The sequence below is a fragment of the Notolepis coatsorum genome (genome assembly GCF_963971535.1).
Source record: "Notolepis coatsorum genome assembly, chromosome: 17".
NCBI classification, from domain to species: domain Eukaryota; kingdom Metazoa; phylum Chordata; class Actinopteri; order Aulopiformes; family Paralepididae; genus Notolepis; species Notolepis coatsorum.
In genome coordinates, this window is record NC_140181.1 from 76,370,859 (window position 1) to 76,390,829 (window position 19,971).

Below are 19,971 nucleotides of genomic sequence, written 5' to 3' on the forward strand. Positions count from 1 at the left end.
AGGCGAGTGCATTCTCCACTGCGCTACCCAGCCGCGCCTTTCGTTACAGATTCTAGCTTTAACTTCAATGTGTCGATACGTTAGTCCATTCAGCTAGAGGATATGTCTTTTGTCTAACATGTCAGGAGAGTTTTGGCTCATGTTATTTATAGCTTTGTGTCAAATGTACTCTGATCTGTCCTGAATCAGACCGTAGTAATAATAATAGTATATCTGTCTTGGGGTGAATTTCCCCATTGCATTTCTAGTTCCAGTTTTGTTTTATTTGTCACATATAAGGTACATGTACATTACAGTGAAATGCTTGGTTCTGTATGACCCTCCTGAGATTGTGCTTCATGGCATGCTGTAAAAGAAAAGTAAAAGAATAAAGACCAAACCCTATACAAAATAATATACAATATACAAAACTAAAGTACAAAATGCAATAATGAGGTACAGAGATAGTGCAAATCTTTTAGCAATAAATAGATACAATATGGTGTTGTTTAAAGTGAATGTTAAAGGTGAATGTTTAAAGTGAGTGTGTGCATGTGGATGCGTGTGCAATGAATGTAGAATGGATGGGTTAGTGTTGCACATTGAGCAGCCTGATGGCCTGGAGATGGAAGCTCCTTTTTGAGCGCTTTCTATCCTGTGACCTCTGCCCTGCAAACAGACGGGCCGGTCCACAGCACATGCCCTGCTTATCTTCTGACTTAGTACCCATCTCTCTCCCTCTCTCTCCCCATTGCTCTCTCTCTCCTTCTTATCGCCGTCTCGTGTCATTGGCACTCTGTGCTGCCGACACCCGACACGTGGTTCTGTTGGATCAGATAAGCGCTGATACCCATTGTAGTGATGGCGTGTTTACGCAGGCATCGGTGGGTTTTGTACCGGTATTGTGGATGAACATTGTTTGCGTAAGCCCTCTAGAATATCTGTTTGCACGTATCATTATGATTTCTTTCTTTCAGGACGTCGTTACCGGCCCCGATGTTTCCCAGGAACACCATCAGTGTGTGGGGCATCCTGAAGAAGTGCATTGGACTGGTGAGGAGCATTCACTTTCACCTTTAACCATACAGGGCTGTTGTCATCATGCGTTTGCATATGAGACCCAACCAAATGACCCGAGGTGTATCTAAAGTAAATACATTTGACTAGACTCCATCTGCCTCAAGTGACTTACTGTACCATTGTCCTTGTTGTCATAGGAACTGTCCAAGATCACCATGCCCATCGCCTTCAATGAGCCTCTGAGCTTCCTGCAGAGAATCACAGAATACATGGAACACACTTACCTCATCAACAGAGCCTGCTCCCTGTCCGACTCCACAGACCGGATGCAGGTCAGCGCACACACACACGCACACACACGCACGCACGCACGCACGCACGCACGCACGCACACACGCACACGCACGCACACACACACTCTAACCAGCACACATGCTAGCTTACTGCATCAACATGACCTATTCGCAGTCTGACTCATAGATCGCATGCAGGTCAGAGAAGCACTCTCTGGTAAGCGCTAGATTTAAAGCGGTCCTTCTGCGCGATTGCATGTTGGAAACACAATTTTACAGAGTTATCATTTGAAATCACACACAGCACTGTATGTGTTTTTGTCCTCCTGGCCCTAAGCTGGAGACACCCTGCTGGAGATGCTGTGCTCTGTCTCTGCAGGCGGTAGCTGCTTTTGCTGTGTCAGCCGTGGCCTCTCAGTGGGACAGGACTGGGAAACCCTTCAACCCACTACTGGGAGAGACCTTCGAGCTCACCAGGTAATTACACACAGTCACACAAGATAAACCATTCACACACGTATATACTGTACATATATCAGATAAATTCCATGCATTTCAAGATTGTTCATTCTACACGTAAGCTGCACCTCTGATCTTGGTGTCCTCGCCTTACGTCATCACCCTCTCCTCCCCTCCTCCCCTCCTCCCTCCTCCGCTCCTAAAACAAACACTTTTTTGGTAAGTGGTAAGCCAAACACCTTTTTGGTACCAATTGGGTAGGCAAATTCTAGATGTGATTTTTAAAATTGTTTTATTCCTATACATCCCTAGATTGTGTTTTGATATGATGGACAGTTTGTTTTTGTAGCTTATTAGTGGTTAACGAAAACTGAGTCTTCTAAAAATAAGTACAGATCCATCTCTTAAAAATCGAACCTCTACTGCAAGGGAAAAATAAACTAAAAGGAGAAAACCTTCAAGGGAAAGAAGGGACCGCACACTCCACAGGACTCGTTTTTGCTTATTTATTGTTTGCACAACGCGTTTCGCTGTCGCTTCCTCAGGTGCTATGAACTGCAAGGGCACAGTATCGCCTCGTTAACTGTACTGCCAGGTTAATGGTGCATGATTACTGCAGTAGTAGAGCAGAGCAGAGCTCAGAGTCCTGAGAGCTGCATGTATCATGCCATATCTTGCTCCCCTTCATAGATTCGCTCGTACGTGAAGTTGTGGGGGTACCACAGACATGACCATGATCACGTTTTTATGCACCAGAGTCTCCTGAACACGTAGAGATAAACCCTGAGTCGATCGGACCTTCCTACGCTGAGCTATATGGTAACTTTCGTGCACCTACCCCCTACAGGTGAATGCATCATTGTTGCGGAGGTATTATGCGGTAGGTGTGTGAAAGTTACCATATAGCTCAGCGTAGGAAGGTCGACTGTGGCAGGAGACTTATATTGTGAAAACTCCGTTTTCATTAACCATTAATAAGCTACAAAACCAAATCATCATATCATCATATCAAAACACAATCTAGGGATTTATAGGAATACAAAAAATCACATCTAGAATTTGCCCACCCATATGGTACCAAATCATTCGTCATGTCGTCATCCCAAAATAAATTTGTTTGAGCAGACCTGTCCATGGTGCTGAATCTTTCAGCCGAAGTTAGGCACTGTGTGCCAGTGAAAATAGGAATATTCAGATTTAGGAATATTTGAGAAATTAAGTTGTATTTAATGTTTTGTTAAGAGAATAGAACCCGCATTCTCATATACCCCAGAATCAACTTTTCATTGGCCGTGTTTCCAGCATCTACTCCTCATGGACCTGACAAAACATTATAAATGAAACGTTTATTCTGGAGCATATGAGTGTGCCGGTTCTATTGTCTTTATTGTGATTATTACCTAACCCAACGGATCACCGGAGACGCTGGCCACTAATGCGCTTAGTTACCACCAATTCTTTGTACGTAAATAGCGTCACTTTAACTACGCGTGGCAATTAGCGCTGATCTTTGTGAATTGGAGTGTTTTTGCAATGAGGCTTATTTGCATAGAAAGGGACACATGTTCCGCCCATAATTACCTAATTTAAATACCCGCAAATGGCACCGAGATGCAATGCTGATGGCAATGCAGCTAGGATGGAATTGAACCCTTTGCGAGTGCTTTGTGAATAGCAAGGTGTGTTTTGGGGCTATTTGCAATTGCACAGGCATTGCGTCAGAAAAAGCAGCGCAATCCCTTTGTGAATTTGCCCCTTCTTCTCAACGCAACACTATTTAAATGGTTGAACTGTTTGCTGAAGTGTTCTTTTATGTTTATATTGATATGGTGTTAAGATGTCTGATTCTGTAACATGCATGTGAATATGTTATGGACTGAGGTTTAGAAACGATGTTGAAATGCTGTGTGTTGGCTGCAGCCTCGTATCCCCCATTGTTCATACACTTATACCTTTATTTAAAGATGCAGTACAATGAAAAGCCTGTTTTTCAATCTCATTGCATTCTTTTACATACTGTATGTTGATGTAACATTACCCAAGATGTTAGAACTGTTGTTGTTGTTGTTGTGAAAATGACAACTAAAGCCATTTGATCTCCCCCCTGGATATCAACATAATCAAATCATTGCAGGTATTCAATCTGCTTCCTTAAAGAGATTGCATAATCTACTCGGGTTACCCTGGTTGGTCCATCAGTCAGTTGTCAGTAGTTGTAAAGGATATCAGCTAGCTAGTCCACAAACAAGTCATTCAATTTATCACCTCCTAGCACCAGTTAGCCAACATTAATCTTCCATAACAACAGATCACATTTGTCCCATCAATTTGTTTACAGCTATTCTTGGTCCTTGCTCCACAATAGGGCTGACCCCTATTAGTCGATTAGTCGACTAATCGGTCGAAAGGAGCCGTAGTCGACTGCCAACCTCTTAGTCGAATAATAAAAACATATATATAAATAAAAGAAAAAATAATTTTTATAAAAAAATATATATATTTTTTTATCATCATTCTTTCCAAAAGAAAAGAGGCCTAGAAGCGTGGCTAACGCTAATGGCACGCATACCAGAGGCTAACTGCCTACGAAAACAGGCACAGAGGCACTGAAAGAGGATTTCACCCATCTAATGAACACACTAGACTAGACAAATATCAAGATGTATCCATCAGTGGACCAATTGCATGCTTTTGCAGAGGACAAGAAGCCTTCAGTCGACTCCTTCAGACATTAAGCACCCCCACAGCCCAAATGGAATGATAAAAAATGTAGACTCCTTAAACACGTTGGCTTCCTCACCGGTTAATGTCTCCCTATCCTGCGGTTGTTCCCAGAGAGGACCAGGGCTTCCGGCTGGTGTCGGAGCAGGTGTCTCACCACCCTCCAGTCAGTGCCTTCCACGCAGAGAGTCTGTCCGGGGACTTTGTCTTCCATGGCTCCATCTACCCCAAGCTGAAGTTCTGGGGCAAGAGTGTCGAGGCCGAGCCCAAAGGGACCATCACACTAGAACTACTCAAGTGAGTCTGTTTATTGTATTGTTTTCTTTCTCTCTACAAAAGATCTAAACCGATGGGTATAAATGTGGGTCTTGGTACAAACCCAATTGAGAACCACTGACCCTCATCACATGTACACACACGCGCACGCACACACACACACACACACATGCACACGCACACACAAACACCACTTAACACATCATACATCCATATTCATGAACACAAATTCAAACACTCAAACAGACCACACACATTTTTATCTGTATCAATATTTTATTACACCCAAGTATATACACACACACACACACACACACACACACACACACACACACACACACACACACACACACACACACACACACACACACACACACACACACACACACACACACATATTTAAGCAGTAGGGGTATAATGTACCTCTCCATCACTTTATTTTCCCCTTGTTCCTCTTTAAGCACTTTTCACAAATGGTTGTGATAAAATACCCTCTGTCGAACACTGTGCGCTAATGTTCTCTCCCCCTCCCCCCTCCATTTCTCTCTCGCCCCCCCTCCCCTCCCAGGCACGGTGAGGTGTATACATGGAGCAACCCGTACTGTTGTGTCCACAACGTCATCCTGGGGAAGCTATGGATAGAGCAGTACGGCACGGTGGAGATAGTCAACCACAGGTAGCACCTATACTACACATGGGAGTTGTAGTCTTTAATCATTTGAAGTCCCTCAGCGGAGATACATTGTACATAGAGTGGTCTGTGACCCATCAAGCTTGCATCTTGACTTTTTCTATTGAAACCACACTGTTAAGACTGCATCACAAGTTAACCAAGAGCTGTGGTCTTGCTTTGAGTGCGAGTTGTCCAGGACCTGTTGTGTGTACCCGGGACCGTGCCGACACAACCTCTTTTTTATTTTGGCTACAGCAATGATTACACGGATACTCTGCCTCTCTGGACAAACCGAATCTCAGGATTGTGTGTAAACTCTTTGTCTCCACGGGGGAGACAGTGGCTCGGGAGGTAGAGCAGTCGTCTGGCAATCCGGAGGTTCCCGGTTCGATTCCCGCTCCTCCCGGGCAGCGTGTCGATGTGTCCTTGAGCAAGACACTTAACCCCTAATTGCTCCCGATGAGCAGGTTGGCACCTTGCATGGTTGCCTCCACCGTCGGTGGGTGAATGTGTGAGTGAATGGGTAAATGTGAGTAACAAATTGTAAAGCGCTTTGGATAAAAGAGCTATATAAAAAAAAGCAGCCATCCACTAACCGTGCTGTGGCCCGTCTGACACACAGTGAGCGTCTCCATTGTCTTTAGAACCTGGCCAAACCTGGCTGGACCCTGGCTGGACCCTGGCTGACACACAGCCACCTTTCACAACCTGGCCAGACTGTTGTGTTATCATGGCTTAGCTTGAGTACAACAGTTGGTGTTGTGAATTTTGAAAGGTTTGTGTCTCAACTGTGGTACATGAGTTAAACCATCATTGCAACATCCCAGCCAGCAGCTTGTGAAAGGTGCCTGTCTCAGCCAGGTTTGGCCAGCTTGTGAAAGGTGTCCGTCTCAGCCAGGTTTCGCCAGGTTGTGAAAGGTGTCCGTCTCAGCCAGGTTTGGCCAGGTTGTGAAAGGTGCCCGTCTCAGCCAGGTTTGGCCAGGTTGTGAAAGGTGCCTGTCTCAGCCAGGTTTCGCCAGGTTGTGAAAGGTGCCCGTCTCAGCCAGGTTTGGCCAGCTTGTGAAAGGTGTCCGTCTCAGCCAGGTTTGGCCAGGTTGTGAAAGGTGCCCGTCTCAGCCAGGTTTGGCCAGCTTGTGAAAGGTGCCTGTCTCAGCCAGGTTTGGCCAGGTTGTGAAAGGTGCCCGTCTCAGCCAGGTTTGGCCAGGTTGTGAAAGGTGTCTGTCTCAGCCAGGTTGTGAAAGGTGTCTGTCTCAGCCAGGTTTGGCCAGGTTGTGAAATGTGTCTGTCTCAGCCAGGTTTGGCCAGGTTGTGAAAGGCGTCTGTCTCAGCCAGGTTTGGCCAGGTTGTGAAAGGTGTCAGTCTCAGCCTTGTTTGGCCAGGTTGTGAAAGGCGTCTGTCTCAGCCAGGTTTGGCCAGGCTACCTCACTATGGGCCACACCACAGCTAAACCCTGGCTAACGCAGGCATTAGTCCAGGTTGTTTGATTGTTATCCGCGACCAGCAGCTCTATAGCTCACTTTGTTGGTTGATTGGTCCACTAAAGTGTCCTCAGTTCTCGCCCCGGAAGGCTGAAATTTGCCATGTAGGTCAAGTGTCTGTGTGAGTGTGTGAATGCATTCAAAACAAACGTTTCAAACTATGTAAGCGTTTCTGTATGCAGGCCAAATGGCGTCAGTAGGAATGGTGTGTCTGTGTTTTCCAACCAAAGTGGGAAAAAGCCCCAAAAACCCTGATGTATAGTGTTATGCATTACACTTTGGGTGGAATCCCAGAGTTGTCTACTGTTATGTATAGGGATGCACCGAAATTTCGGCCACCGAAAGTTTTTGGCCGAAAATGGCAAAAAATGGCCTTTCGGCTTTCGGCCGAAAGAGTTTTTTCACCGAAAATATATCACCGAAACAGAAACAACCTGTAACCTAACGCGTGTTGTTGTGATGATGTCGCGCTGTCGGGAGTCGCGCTGTTTCTATGTAAACTCTGTGCGCAACGCGTCCAATAAATGCGTCTTTAACATGCTTTTATATCCTTATTTACTATATGCCCATCGCGGTTAATCACTGAGTGATCTAATATGCATATTATTCAGAGCGAGGGGGGGGGGATTGTGTTTCTCACATTGACGCTGTCCGTCTGTCGCGCGTCTACTGTGCCAAAGTCAAGAGAGCGCATTCATCTGGGGACTAGAAAGGTGCGCTCAGTAGAGCACAGATGTCCGCTGCGGCAGCCAGAGAAAAGATGGAATTAATGTACTGTATGCATTCAGAAGTGCTGAATAAATGTTTTATGGACCCATAATAGTGATTATTTATTATTTAAGTTAAGTTTAGCCATAATCATATATTTTTCCATAATCATAATGTTCCACAACATTGGTAAAAAAAAATCTATTCTATGAATCATTTTCGGCCTTTTGGCTTTCGGTTTTCGGCCAACTGTTTTCTATTTTCGGTATCGGTTTCGGCCAAGAATTTCCCATTCGGTGCATCCCTAGTTATGTATTCAAATTTGTGTTGAATCTTCCTTTTAAGCCATCTGTAGAGTATGATAGAGAGTATGGTACAGTTACTGATGAACTCCCCCATGTCTCTCTCTCTATCTCCACCCCCCCCCCCCCTGAGCAGCACTGGAGACAAGTGTGTGCTAAACTTCAAGCCTTGTGGGATGTTTGGCAAGGAGCTTCACAGAGTGGAAGGATACATTCAGGACAAGAGGTATGACAGTTTATTGTTTATTGACAAGGATCCCCATTAGCTAACTCAAAGCCACCAGCTAGTCTTCCTGGGGTCCGAAAAACAACATTACAACATGACAAAATTAAAACATAGTACGTCACACAGACCAAAGAAACATACAATCAAACGATAACGGAACACATCAAGGTAACAAAAATGTCACATGGCTCTACATTATCACTTTAATATTCATTGGCTCTCTTGTAAGTGAGATCTCAATTTCTTTTTAAAGCTAGCTATACCTTGTATTTCTAGGTATTGTAGGTACTGTCTAGGTATTGGTAACTATAACGTTAATCGGTGCAATGCGATGCCTATTCTTTTGCCCAGCTGTCTTCGTGAGTATATTGGGGTTTTGCCGTTCAGTTTTGGTAAGCGGCGGTGGGGGTGGTTTATTGTGTTGCCAGACCTTATTGTTATATTTTTGTATCTGAAGTCTCTTTCAAGAAGGTGGATGATCAATGGATTAAAATCTACTTCATATACCATGCTGTTTGTATTAAGATTGTTATCACTTGGTCGTGATGACGCAAGGGGTTAATATATCGGGGGGTGAGAAGCCTATTACGATGGTGTCATGGAACACTAAAGGATTGGGTAGTGCAGTTAAAAGGGGAAAAGTATTTGCTCATTTGAAAACATTGTCTGCAGATATTATATTTTTACAAGAGACCCATATAGCTCCAACGGAGCAGAGGCGCCTGAGGAAGCACTGGGTGTCACAAGTGTACCAATCTGCTTTTTCTTCGAAAGCAAGAGGGGTTGCTATTTTATTTAGTAAATCTCTCCCATTTCAAATGTCCACGGTAGTCTCCGACTCCGGAGGCAGATATGTCATGGTGTCTGGTAGCATTAATTCACTACCAATAACATGCCTGAATATTTATGGTCCTAAGATTGACGACCCAAGCTTTTTTCATAAAATATTTGACATAATCCCTGATCTGAATACCACCAACTTGATTTTAGGTGGAGATTTTAATTGCTATCTAGATCCCTATCTTGATCGTACGTCGACTCGTCCGCCTCCGACCATTAATTCCGTTGGAGTACTAAACAATTTAATGCGTTCTATGAACATAGTTGACATATGGAGATTGCAGCACCCTATAGACGGGGATTATTCTTTCTTTTCCCACGTCCACAAATCGTATACAAGAATAGACTATTTTCTTGTTGATGCTAAATTTATCTCTAGCGTGCTGCAAACGAAATATCATAGCATCCTTATTTCAGATCATGCTCCAATCACTGTTGGTAAAGCTGGCACTGCCACAGACGCGATACAGTTGGCGCGTCAACCCCTATTTGCTCTCGGAGAAAGTATTTCGGGATCAAATGAGATCTCGACTCATTGAGTTCATGGAGACTAATGATACCGCTGATGTCTCCAACGCTACACTGTGGGAGGCTCTTAAGGTGGTATTGAGAGGGCACATTATATCATATGAAGCCTTTGGAAAGAGAGAAAGACGTAAGCGCTTGGCTGAAATTGAGGCACGGCTCCCCTCGCTCGAGCAGGTTTACAGACTATCACAATCCCAAATGGACCTAAATAATATTTTTAAATTGAAGTATGAATACAATTCTATTCTGGGCAAGCAGGTTAGTACCCTCCTCCTTAAACTCAGACAGAAGCACTTTGAACTAAGTGATAAACCAGACAGACTGTTGGCTAGGCAGCTGAGGGGTGTACAGGCCAGCCAGGCAATTGATGATATCAAATCTATATCGGGCAGCTTGCTGACTAACCCCAAAGACATAAATTACTGTTTTAAAGAATTTTATACTGGCCTTTATACCTCTAGATGCTCCAGACTCTGAGGTTGAGAGCTTCCTGGACAATATTGATATGCCAGTGCTTAGTGATGAGGCAAGGGATGAGCTACAGTAGATGCTGATTTCAGCCTGCAGAAAATACCAAGTGCAATAAAGTCTTTCCCTAGTGGGAAGACCGCTGGCCTGGATGGGTATGGGGCGGAGTTTTTTAAAGCTTACAGTGATATTTTGGCCCCTCTACTTCTTAGAATGATTCAACATTCTATCACTAAAAACGTCTTCCCTGACTCCCTCTACGAAGCGAATGTGTGCCTTTTACTCAAGAAAGGTAGGGATGGGACGGATCCAGCAGGGTTTCGGCCTATAAGTTTGTTAAATTTGGACTAAAAGACAGTTGCCAAGGTGTTGGCCACTAGGTTGGCTCAGCATGTCGGATCTCTCGTCCATTCCGACCAAACGGGATTCATTCCTGGCAGGCTTGCTTTTTCTAATATTCGGAAATTACTAAACATATTCTACTCTAACCAAAGAAAGGACACTAAGCCGGCGATCATATCACTTGACGCTGAAAAGGCATTCGACCAGATCGAATGGAAATATATGTTCAGTGTCCTCCAGCGCTTTGGTTTCGGTGACAGGTTTCGTTCTCTTATTGGAATGTTGTATGCTCATCCGAGAGCTTCCATCCTTACCAATTCTGATAGGTCTGACTCCTTCCCACACCCGACAAGGATGTTGTATTAGTCCTTTACTGTTCAATTTAGCCCTCGAACCCCTGGCTATCAGTATCAGGAGTCATCCCAACATCAAGGGAATAACGTTGGGAAAGTATGAGAGCCGTATTTCGCTATATGCGAACATACAACATTGATGAGAACAATGGAAGAATTCAAAATACCAGTTTCTGACCGAAGAATAATTGCCAACTTATACTGGAGGCAGAAGGCTAATGTTAGAATAGGAGAAAGGAGAAATCAAGAGACTTCCCGGGGGAGTAGGGTGTAAGACAAGGATGTAAAACTTGGCGAAGAGAACATCACCAATATAAGATACGTGGATGACACTGCTATAGTCTGTAACTGTCAAGAAGATCCACAGGACATGATGAATAAGCTGAATGTCTAATGCAAAAAAACTATGGAATGTCGCTAAACACAAAGAAAACTAAAGTAATGATAATTGAAAAAACACCAGGAACTGTTTGTAAAATACAGGTGGATGGAGAAAAACTTACGGAGTACATGTACCTTGGAAGCTGGATCAGTGAAGGTGGAAGAGCTAACATGGACATTAAGAGAAGAACTGCAAAGGGCGCATTCTGGAACCATAAAGAATTATTGAGAAGAAACATAAGTTGGAAAACGAAGACCAGGATTTTGGAAACGTATGTTATGTCAGTCTTTTCATACGGAGCAGAAGCATGGACGCTGAATGAAGAGGCAAAGAGGATGATAGACTCTTTTGAAATGTGGACGCTGAGGAAGATGCTGAAGATAACATGGAAGGATAAGATCAAGAATGAGGAGGTACTGAGAAGAGCGGATATGCAAGGAGGACAGCTGCTGGAGAGGTTGAAAAAGAGAAAGATGGAGTTGTGTGGGCATGTTCTGAGAGGATCCAGCGGGGAGATGTTCAAGAAGGTGGTGATGGGGAAGGTGGATGGAAAGAGAGGAAGTGGAAGACCAAGAAGAGGCTGGGTAGACGACGTCTGTGATTGGAGCGGAGTGAGAGTCGGAGTCACAGAGTTGGAGAGAAGAAGTGGGGACAGAATGGGTTGGAGAGTGATAGGCAACCTTCGGAACGAAGAAGCCACCTAATGATGATGATGGATGATGTGGTCCTGTATCTTGCTGATCCTGCCTCCTCCGTCCCATTCCTCCTAGATTTAATCAGGCAGTTTGGTACTCTGGTTAGTTACTCCATTAACTGGGAGAAAAGTGTGTTCATGCCCATCTCAGGGAGCTTAGACTCTTCCTTTACTGACAGCTTACCCTTTAAAATAGAACAGGACCACTTCACCTATCTGGGAGTAGTTATACCAAAGGATCCCAAACTCCTATTTAAACTGAACTTTGGTGAAATGGTCTCAAAATTGAAGAAAAATATGGAGAGTTGGAGAATTTTGCCAGTGTCTTTGGTGGGGCACGTGCGTGAATGTCATAAAAATGGTGGTTCTCCCCAGCTTCCTTTACATTTTTCATAGCGTGCCTATTTTTTTGACTGCCGCTTTTTTTAAACAGCTAGACTATAATACTTCTGCCATTTGTCTGGGGCTATAAAGCACACCGTATTTCAAAAGCACACCTACAGAAGCCAAAGCATATGGGGGGGCTGGCCCTGCCAGTATTCCAGCACTACTACTGGGCTGCTAATGCAAGGGCCATGACCTTCTGGCAAGATTACTTCATAGGTGATGCTTACAGTAGCTATGGACGCCCCCAGGTGGATAGACATGGAGGCGCACGTGAACTTAAAAAGCTCTCTTCCTGTAATGTTATTTTCTAAGTGTGATACGATTAACACTTTGGTCGCCAAAAACGCCTTACCACGTCATTCCCCGCCATGCTCATTCTGCCAAAGACGCCGTACCACGTCTTTGAGATCAATATTTCAAAAATCTGTGATCGCAATCATATTTCTCCCCCTGAGACTTGAGATCTACTGTTGATCCCCTCTCAACTCTCCAACGGTTCAAGAGCGCCATCTGGTGGCCGATCGGCGGATCGCCCAAACTGGAAACGGAAGCTGGTGCTCATTCCAATTCGGTCCGATCACTCGCTAATAGTCCCAGGACTCGAGCTAGACACAATGGATGGCAATCCGTTACCAATAACTCGATAAACAACATGATTTGGATGTATATACTATTATACAACCTGGAGATGGATCGCATATTTCTACATCCCATAATAGGAATATTTCTGCTCCACGCTCATCGCCCAACGCTACGAGGAAGCTACGGTAAGTTTCAGCGTTATTTTTTAACGTGTTCGATACAAACTGCTCTAATGATCATATCACCCACACTAGATGAATCATCTAACGTTGGCCACGGAATTATAAACGACCCCCCCCCCATCCGGTCAACATCAGATGATAAGTAGTAACTTCTAGAAGCACGTCCATTTGAAATTTTTTATCTCGCACAGATCGCTATCAAACTGTATTTGATCATCAATATAATGCATTTAGGGCTATAAATCACGTTCTGGAGAATGCTGCAGAAAACGATAAAAACATACTTATACTTTAGACCGTATTTTAGTATGAATATGTGAATGAAAAAGTATAACGTTGCTACACCCTGAACAATAGATACTTGACGTTGAATGGGCCATAGTAATGTCAATTTAGCAATACAATTAAAAAAGTTATAGCCCTGCAAAGAAGGGGAACTTCTCCATAGACAAATAGAGCTGGCGTGGGATGGTTTATTATGAATATAAGCCTGGCGACCAAAGTGTTAATAAGATGGCTCTCAATAATTTTATCCTTCGGAACTCACTGAGAATACTGAGTCAAATCAAAAGGGTTTTCAAAGTACCTTCAACCTCGGCATAAGCTCCAATATGTGATAATCATAATTTCCCCCCTGGTCAATCTGATATTGTTTTTTCATTATGGAAGGGAAAGGGACCGGCCACTATCAAAGATCTATATGTTGATCGTCACTTTGCCTCATTTAACGAACTTAAGTTTAATCTTACAAGCTCACACTTCTTTCGTTACCTGCAGGTTAGAAATGATGTCCGCAGTAATATCCCAGACTTGGAGACATGTCCTGCTGATTACCAGTTTTATAATCTCATGAGCCGATCACCAGTTTCAAAACACCTGATCTCTGGACCACATTAAAGATGTATGGTCCACATAGCTTAGTATGGACATCTCTGATGAGATGTGGGAGGAGGATACATAAATGTTCTATTAATGCCAGAGTCCAACTTATACAGTTTAAGTTTATTCACAGACTGCATTATTCTAAAACTAAACTGCACAGAATCTATCCCTCTGTATCGCCTCTCTGTGATAGTTGCATGTCCGCAGAGGGTAATCTTTCACATATGTTTTGGTTTTGTCCCAAGCTATTTAAGTACTGGGTAGACATTTTTGACTGGTACACCAAGGCGTATAAGAGAGAGATTGCCCCAGACTGCCTTCTAGCTCTACTCGGCTGTTCAGCTAACACTGCAAATGACACTGATGTTTGGTATGGCTGTGGCCAAAATAATAATTCTTAAGGAATGCAAAGACACGGGCGGCTGAGTGGCGCAGTGGGCAAGGCGCTCGCCACTAACGCAGGAGATGCTGGTATCGAGTCCAGCGCTCGGCGTTGCTACCGGCTTGGCCGGTTGTTCATACTAACACAATTGGCAGTGTTAGAGGGTGGGAAAGCCGGTGGGTGGGGATTGGACGTTGTGGACAGCGACTCCTACAGGTCGGTTGGTGCACCTGTACAGCAGAATCAGGAAGTATCGGGGGCAGCGTGAGCCTCCCACGTGTTACTCCTCGCCACTGAGAGATCGCGCTGTTCAGGTGAAAAGATGCGACAGCTGCCTCCTCGTGTACCGGAGGGGACACGTGATGCAAGGCTTGGTCCTCACTGCAGCCGACCAGTGGGATGCCTAGTCTAGCAACGTTTGAGACAGGGTAGGGGAGAATTGAAAGGGCGAAATTGGGATGGGAGAAAAATAGAAAATAAGGAGAAAAAGTGGATTAAAAAAAAAGGAATGGAAAGACACGTCGTCTCCAAGTTTTAAAAGATGGCTCACTGAGATAGTCTCCTCTCTGCAGCTGGAAAGCATCTGTCACAGTAGGTCCGAGACCTCGAACAAATTTAATATGATATGGGGTCCCTTTTTGGAATGCTTAGCTAGAACATAAGTGCTTCTCAATGTCCTCCCGTGTATTTTTTGTAAAATATATATATATATATAATATATGTCAGAAAAACAGCCCATTGCATCCTTAGTGTACAGTATATGACATGGTGTAAGTTTGTTCATTGATGTGACGGTGTCTGGCAACATACTGTTTGTGTTTTTTTATAATTTCTTTTTTTAATTTATTTGTGTTTGTGATTTGTCTTGATGTGTGTTTGTGAAACTATAAAAGCTGAAAATAAAATATTATAAAGCAATAATTGAATGGATGCAAGTAAAATCTCATGTTGGTCATTGTTGGTCAACAGCAATATATTTATGAATCAACATGAGACAACAACAAATCTATTATATAAATAAAAAAAGACTTGTTGAATAAATATAAGTCAATTGGCAGTCGATCTTTTCTCAACAGTCAACCATTTAATAAGCTGCGACAGCCCATATCAGGGCAGATTTTTGGACTTTTTGCAACCGGCACTTTGGCGACCCCTAGTGGCTCGGCTGTGCATATTTTGTAATACAATATATATATATCGAATTAAAGGCTTATTTGTTGCCTGTCGATAGCGACGAAATCCGACAAAATCCGTTCAGCGGTTCTCGAGTTACATGCCGGTATTTGAGGCTTGTGCAAAGTACACGGTATTGCGCAAAATACCACTCCCGACTCAGGCTGCAGTAGTTCCGTCAATCTAGATCCGATCTCGAAAATGATTGTGGATCGTTGTAGCCAATGAGTGTGGCTTCCAATGATACCCCATGTGGGGATGTGTGAATCAGGGATCTAGGTGAACAACTAAATTCTTTAACAGGAAGCCAAATTAATTGAAGTCTATGAGAAAACTGAGTTTTTCTTACTACACAGTTTACCAAAATCACTCATCACTCATTTCTGAATAGATCTTTATGAAATTTGGATATGTACTACATAAGGCTTCAGCCTATGGCTCCATTTGTAAGCCATACAACCTTCTGGGGAAATACTAACCCAGTAACAAGTTTTTTTTACAACTCAAGTTCAGACCTATGTAACTCTATTACGTTAGCACTAAAAGTGAATTTTTTTCTGGAAAAAGAAACTTCAGAATGTCATCTTTCAGCTATACGTATAAAGTATGTTGTTTTGGTTTGCAAAAAAAGTATGCAGTCCTCAAGTTCAAGTAAAAAAATTGCCACTTTTCTGCCCGCTTGTTAAGAGGTTAATTAAGTATAGGTCTTAAGCATTAGACCTATACGAGCAGCCAAGAACAAGTCTAGCCGCCTTGTTTTCTGCCACTTTTAACATGTTAAGCAACCGTTTCGAAGCAGAAGCACACGCAACAGAACGATAATCCAAGTGGCATAGGACCAAAGCACAGACTATTTGATTCAACCGTGAAATTGGAAGGAATGATGCACACTTTCTTACAGTAGTAACAGCTCTGCCCATTTTGGAGACCGTTTTGATGATATAATCAGACCATGATAATGAACGATCAAGCCAAAGGCCTAAAAGCTTAGCTTTATCAACCTGCTGTATAGGTTGACCTGCAATATGTAAAATCAATGTAGGATCAAGTGCTAATCTTTGATTGGACCCGAATATCATAGACAGATTTAGAAATATTAAGAACCAGCTTAGTTTCTTATCCAGTTGTATAAAATCTTTAGCTCACTGGACAATACCTGGTTATGCTCTGAGCATGTATTTGCAGCATAATAAAGTGTTGAATCATCAGCATATAGAGTTAAACTTGCTTGTTGAATGGAAATTGGCATATCATTTGTGAATAGAGGGAATAAGAGGGGCCCCAGGCAACTCTCCTGTGGGACACCGCAGTCTAACCATCTACTGCTTGATAAAGCACCATTAAAATAGACCCTCTAAGACCTAGAGGACAACTCCTGAAAAAGCAAAGACGAGCTATTAAAGCCATAGTACATACATTTTTGTATTAAAAGATCATAATCTATCGCATCAAAGGCTGCACTGAAATCCAACATAACGGCCCTCACCAGCATTGACCTGTCGATAGTTGAGAGCCAACTATCTGACATTTGTGCCAAAGCAGTGCAGGTTGAATGACCGGCCCTGTATGCATGTTAGTGTTCAGTTATTAAACCATTCACTGAAAAGTAGTCTTGGACTTGCTCAAACACAATTATTTCTAATAGTTTGCTGAGAACGGGTAGAATGCTTATAGGCCTACAGTTAGGACCACTAAAAGTAAATTTAGCACCTTTAGGAATTGTAATAATCTTACCCTCTTTCCATGACAATGGACACACACCACTGATTAGACGCCTATTAACCTCTTAACAGGCACCCCCAAAAGTGGAATTTTTCTTACTTGAACTTGAGGACTGCATACTTTTTTTGAAAACCAAAATACTTATAGCACATGCATGAGCCTGGTCTCTTTTGAAAGATTACATTCTGAAGTTTGATACAATAAAGAAATTTTACTTTTAGGCCTAAAAGAAAAAAATTGTTTGTTTCCGGTTGCCGACCGACCATGCCGATTTAGGTGCGACCCAATTTATTTTTGAGTTTAAAAAATAATTACATTTTTTTATTATTATGGATATTAAACATGCTGGCAGAGTACATGCATCCATGTTGTTGTGAACATTTTAATTAAATAAAGAAATTCCCTATCCATAGTCTCCATGGGAAAGAATAAAATAAAAAAATTTATAAAATAAATTCCCTACCTACCCATGGCCTTAACTGACAACCAACAGGAAACAAACAATATTTTCTTTTATGCCTTAGTGCTAATGAAATAGAGTAACATATGTCTGAACTTGAGTTGTAGAAAAACTTGTTACTCACGTTTTTCTGTAGTAAATAGTCCAGAAGTAGTATTTCCAAAGAAATTGGTATGGCTGAAAAGAGCCTGGATCCATAGCCTGAAGTTGTGTGTAGTACATGTCCACATTTCATAAAAATCCGTTCAGAAATTAGTGATTAGGAGTGATTTTGTTAAACAAGTGGGGGGAAAAAAGGCTGCGATTTCCTCATTGACTCCAATGCATTCCGCAAAAATGTCTCTTCCTGTTTGCGCTCGTGACTTTTCACCTAGATCCCTGATTCGCTTATTCCCAGGTGGGGTATCATTGGAAAGCCAGACTCATTGGTTATCGCCAAATGATTGACGGAGGTAGAGGCTCGGGAGTCGGGAGTGGTATTTGAAAAAATTTAATAAGTCTGCCGTGTACTTAGATAGATTTGAAAACATTATCCAATGCTCTGCAGCTACTAGGTACGATATGTGATAAACCTACTACTACAGAAAACTCACTGATTATGTCCTGGTGATATTTATCATATTTGTATCTGTCTCTTGGCCCCTCTCTTTCTCTTTGTCTCTCTCTTGATGTCTTTCTCTTTCTGTCTCTCTTCTCCCTTTCTCTTTCTTTGTCTTTATGGCTCTTTTCTGTCTTTGTCTCTATGCCTCTCACTCTTTTTTCTATACGTCTCTCGCTCTCGCTCTCGCTCTCGCTCTCTCTCTCTCTCTCTCTCTCTCTCTCTCTCTCTCTCTCTCTCTCTCTCTCTCTCTCTCTCTCTCTCTCTCTCTCTCTCTCAGTAAAAAGAAACGCTGTGTTATCTATGGGAAGTGGACAGAGTGCATGTGGAGTGTTGACCCTCATGTGTTTGAGGCCAACAAGAAGCTAGAGAAGAAGGGAGAAAGCAAGAAGCACAAACAGGTGATGAGAGAGAAGCACACCTGAACACACCTGCACCTGAACAAACGTGAACACGCGTGAACCTGAACAAACGTGCACCTGAATACACCTGAACACGCCTACACACATGAACACACCTGCACACCTACACACACATGAACACACCTGCGCCTGAACACACCTGCACCTGAACAAATGTGAACACATGGGAACCTGAACACACGTGAACCTGAACACACCTGCACCTGAACAAATGTGAACACATGGGAACCTGAACACACGTGAACCTGAACACACCTGCACCTGAACAAATGTGAACACATGGGAACCTGAACACACCTGCACCTGAACACACCTGCACCTGAACAAATGTGAACACATGGGAACCTGAACACACGTGAACCTGAACACACGTGAACCTGAACACACCTGCACCTGAACAAATGTGAACACATGGGAACCTGAACACACCTGCACCTGAACACACCTGCACCTGAACAAATGTGAACACATGGGAACCTGAACACACGTGAACCTGAACACACCTGAACACGCCTACACCTACACACACATGAACACACCTGCACACCTACACACACATGAACACACCTGCACACCTACACATGAACACACATGAACACACATGAACACACATGAACACACCTGCACACCTACACATGAACACACCTGCACACCTACACACACATGAACACACCTGCACCTGAACACACCTGAACTAGGGCTGAGCCCAAACGTTTGCACCTTTGTTTGTTACGTTGGCATTTGAATTCTAAATCAACATTCGATTTTATCAGATTAATCACTTTATTCAAATTGAGGATTTAGTTTGAGGATATTTATTAAAAAAAAAAAAAATTATTTTCTTTCGAATTTTTTAATTATTATAATAAAAAAAGTTCGAACGTCCGTTCGAAAAACCCTGACAAAGTTCTAAGCCCAATAACAGGCTTCGGGGACAGCCCTAACCATGAACACACCTGCACCTGAACACACCTGCACATGAACGCACCTTATATCACATCTAAAGCTGGTCAATATACCAATCACAAGTCAACTACTACATATCCCAGGCATACGGAGTATGCTGATGGAAGCCCTAAAATCCCATTTTAAGTCCCAGGCATCGGTCTCTGCTTTGTAGACAGAAATATTTCACAAATGGGTACTAAAGGGTTGCAGTCATTGATTGCAAAGGATTTGCAATAGGGCTGTCAATTGATGCATTATGTGTTAATTGTAGGGCTGACCTTCGATTTTTCTTTTGGAATTCGAAGCTTCGGGGCCGAGATTCGATTTTAATTCGAAGCTTCGAAATAAAAAAAGAAATACATTTTTTTTATTTTTTTTTATATGTTGTGGGACTTGTACAGCACTTTGTTCAACTTTGTCAGTGCTGTAAAGTTTAAACCTTTTTAAATCTTAGACAAACAAAACACTTTGCTTTCATGAAATATTGTAAG

General features: G+C 42.9%; 1 protein-coding gene across 3 annotated transcripts in view; it reads left to right on the top strand.

Annotated features, from left to right (window-relative positions):
* osbpl2b (oxysterol binding protein-like 2b) overlaps positions 1–19,971 on the top strand; it is a 116,692-nt gene that overhangs the window by 76,166 nt on the left and 20,555 nt on the right. For all 3 annotated transcript variants that reach the window (XM_084333768.1, XM_084333770.1, XM_084333769.1), the window contains 7 exons: positions 957–1,032; positions 1,197–1,331; positions 1,672–1,769; positions 4,587–4,769; positions 5,317–5,424; positions 8,046–8,135; positions 18,391–18,511. In XM_084333768.1, the coding sequence (XP_084189894.1) occupies positions 957–1,032; positions 1,197–1,331; positions 1,672–1,769; positions 4,587–4,769; positions 5,317–5,424; positions 8,046–8,135; positions 18,391–18,511 (811 nt within the window). The remainder of the gene's footprint in view (positions 1–956; positions 1,033–1,196; positions 1,332–1,671; positions 1,770–4,586; positions 4,770–5,316; positions 5,425–8,045; positions 8,136–18,390; positions 18,512–19,971) is intronic.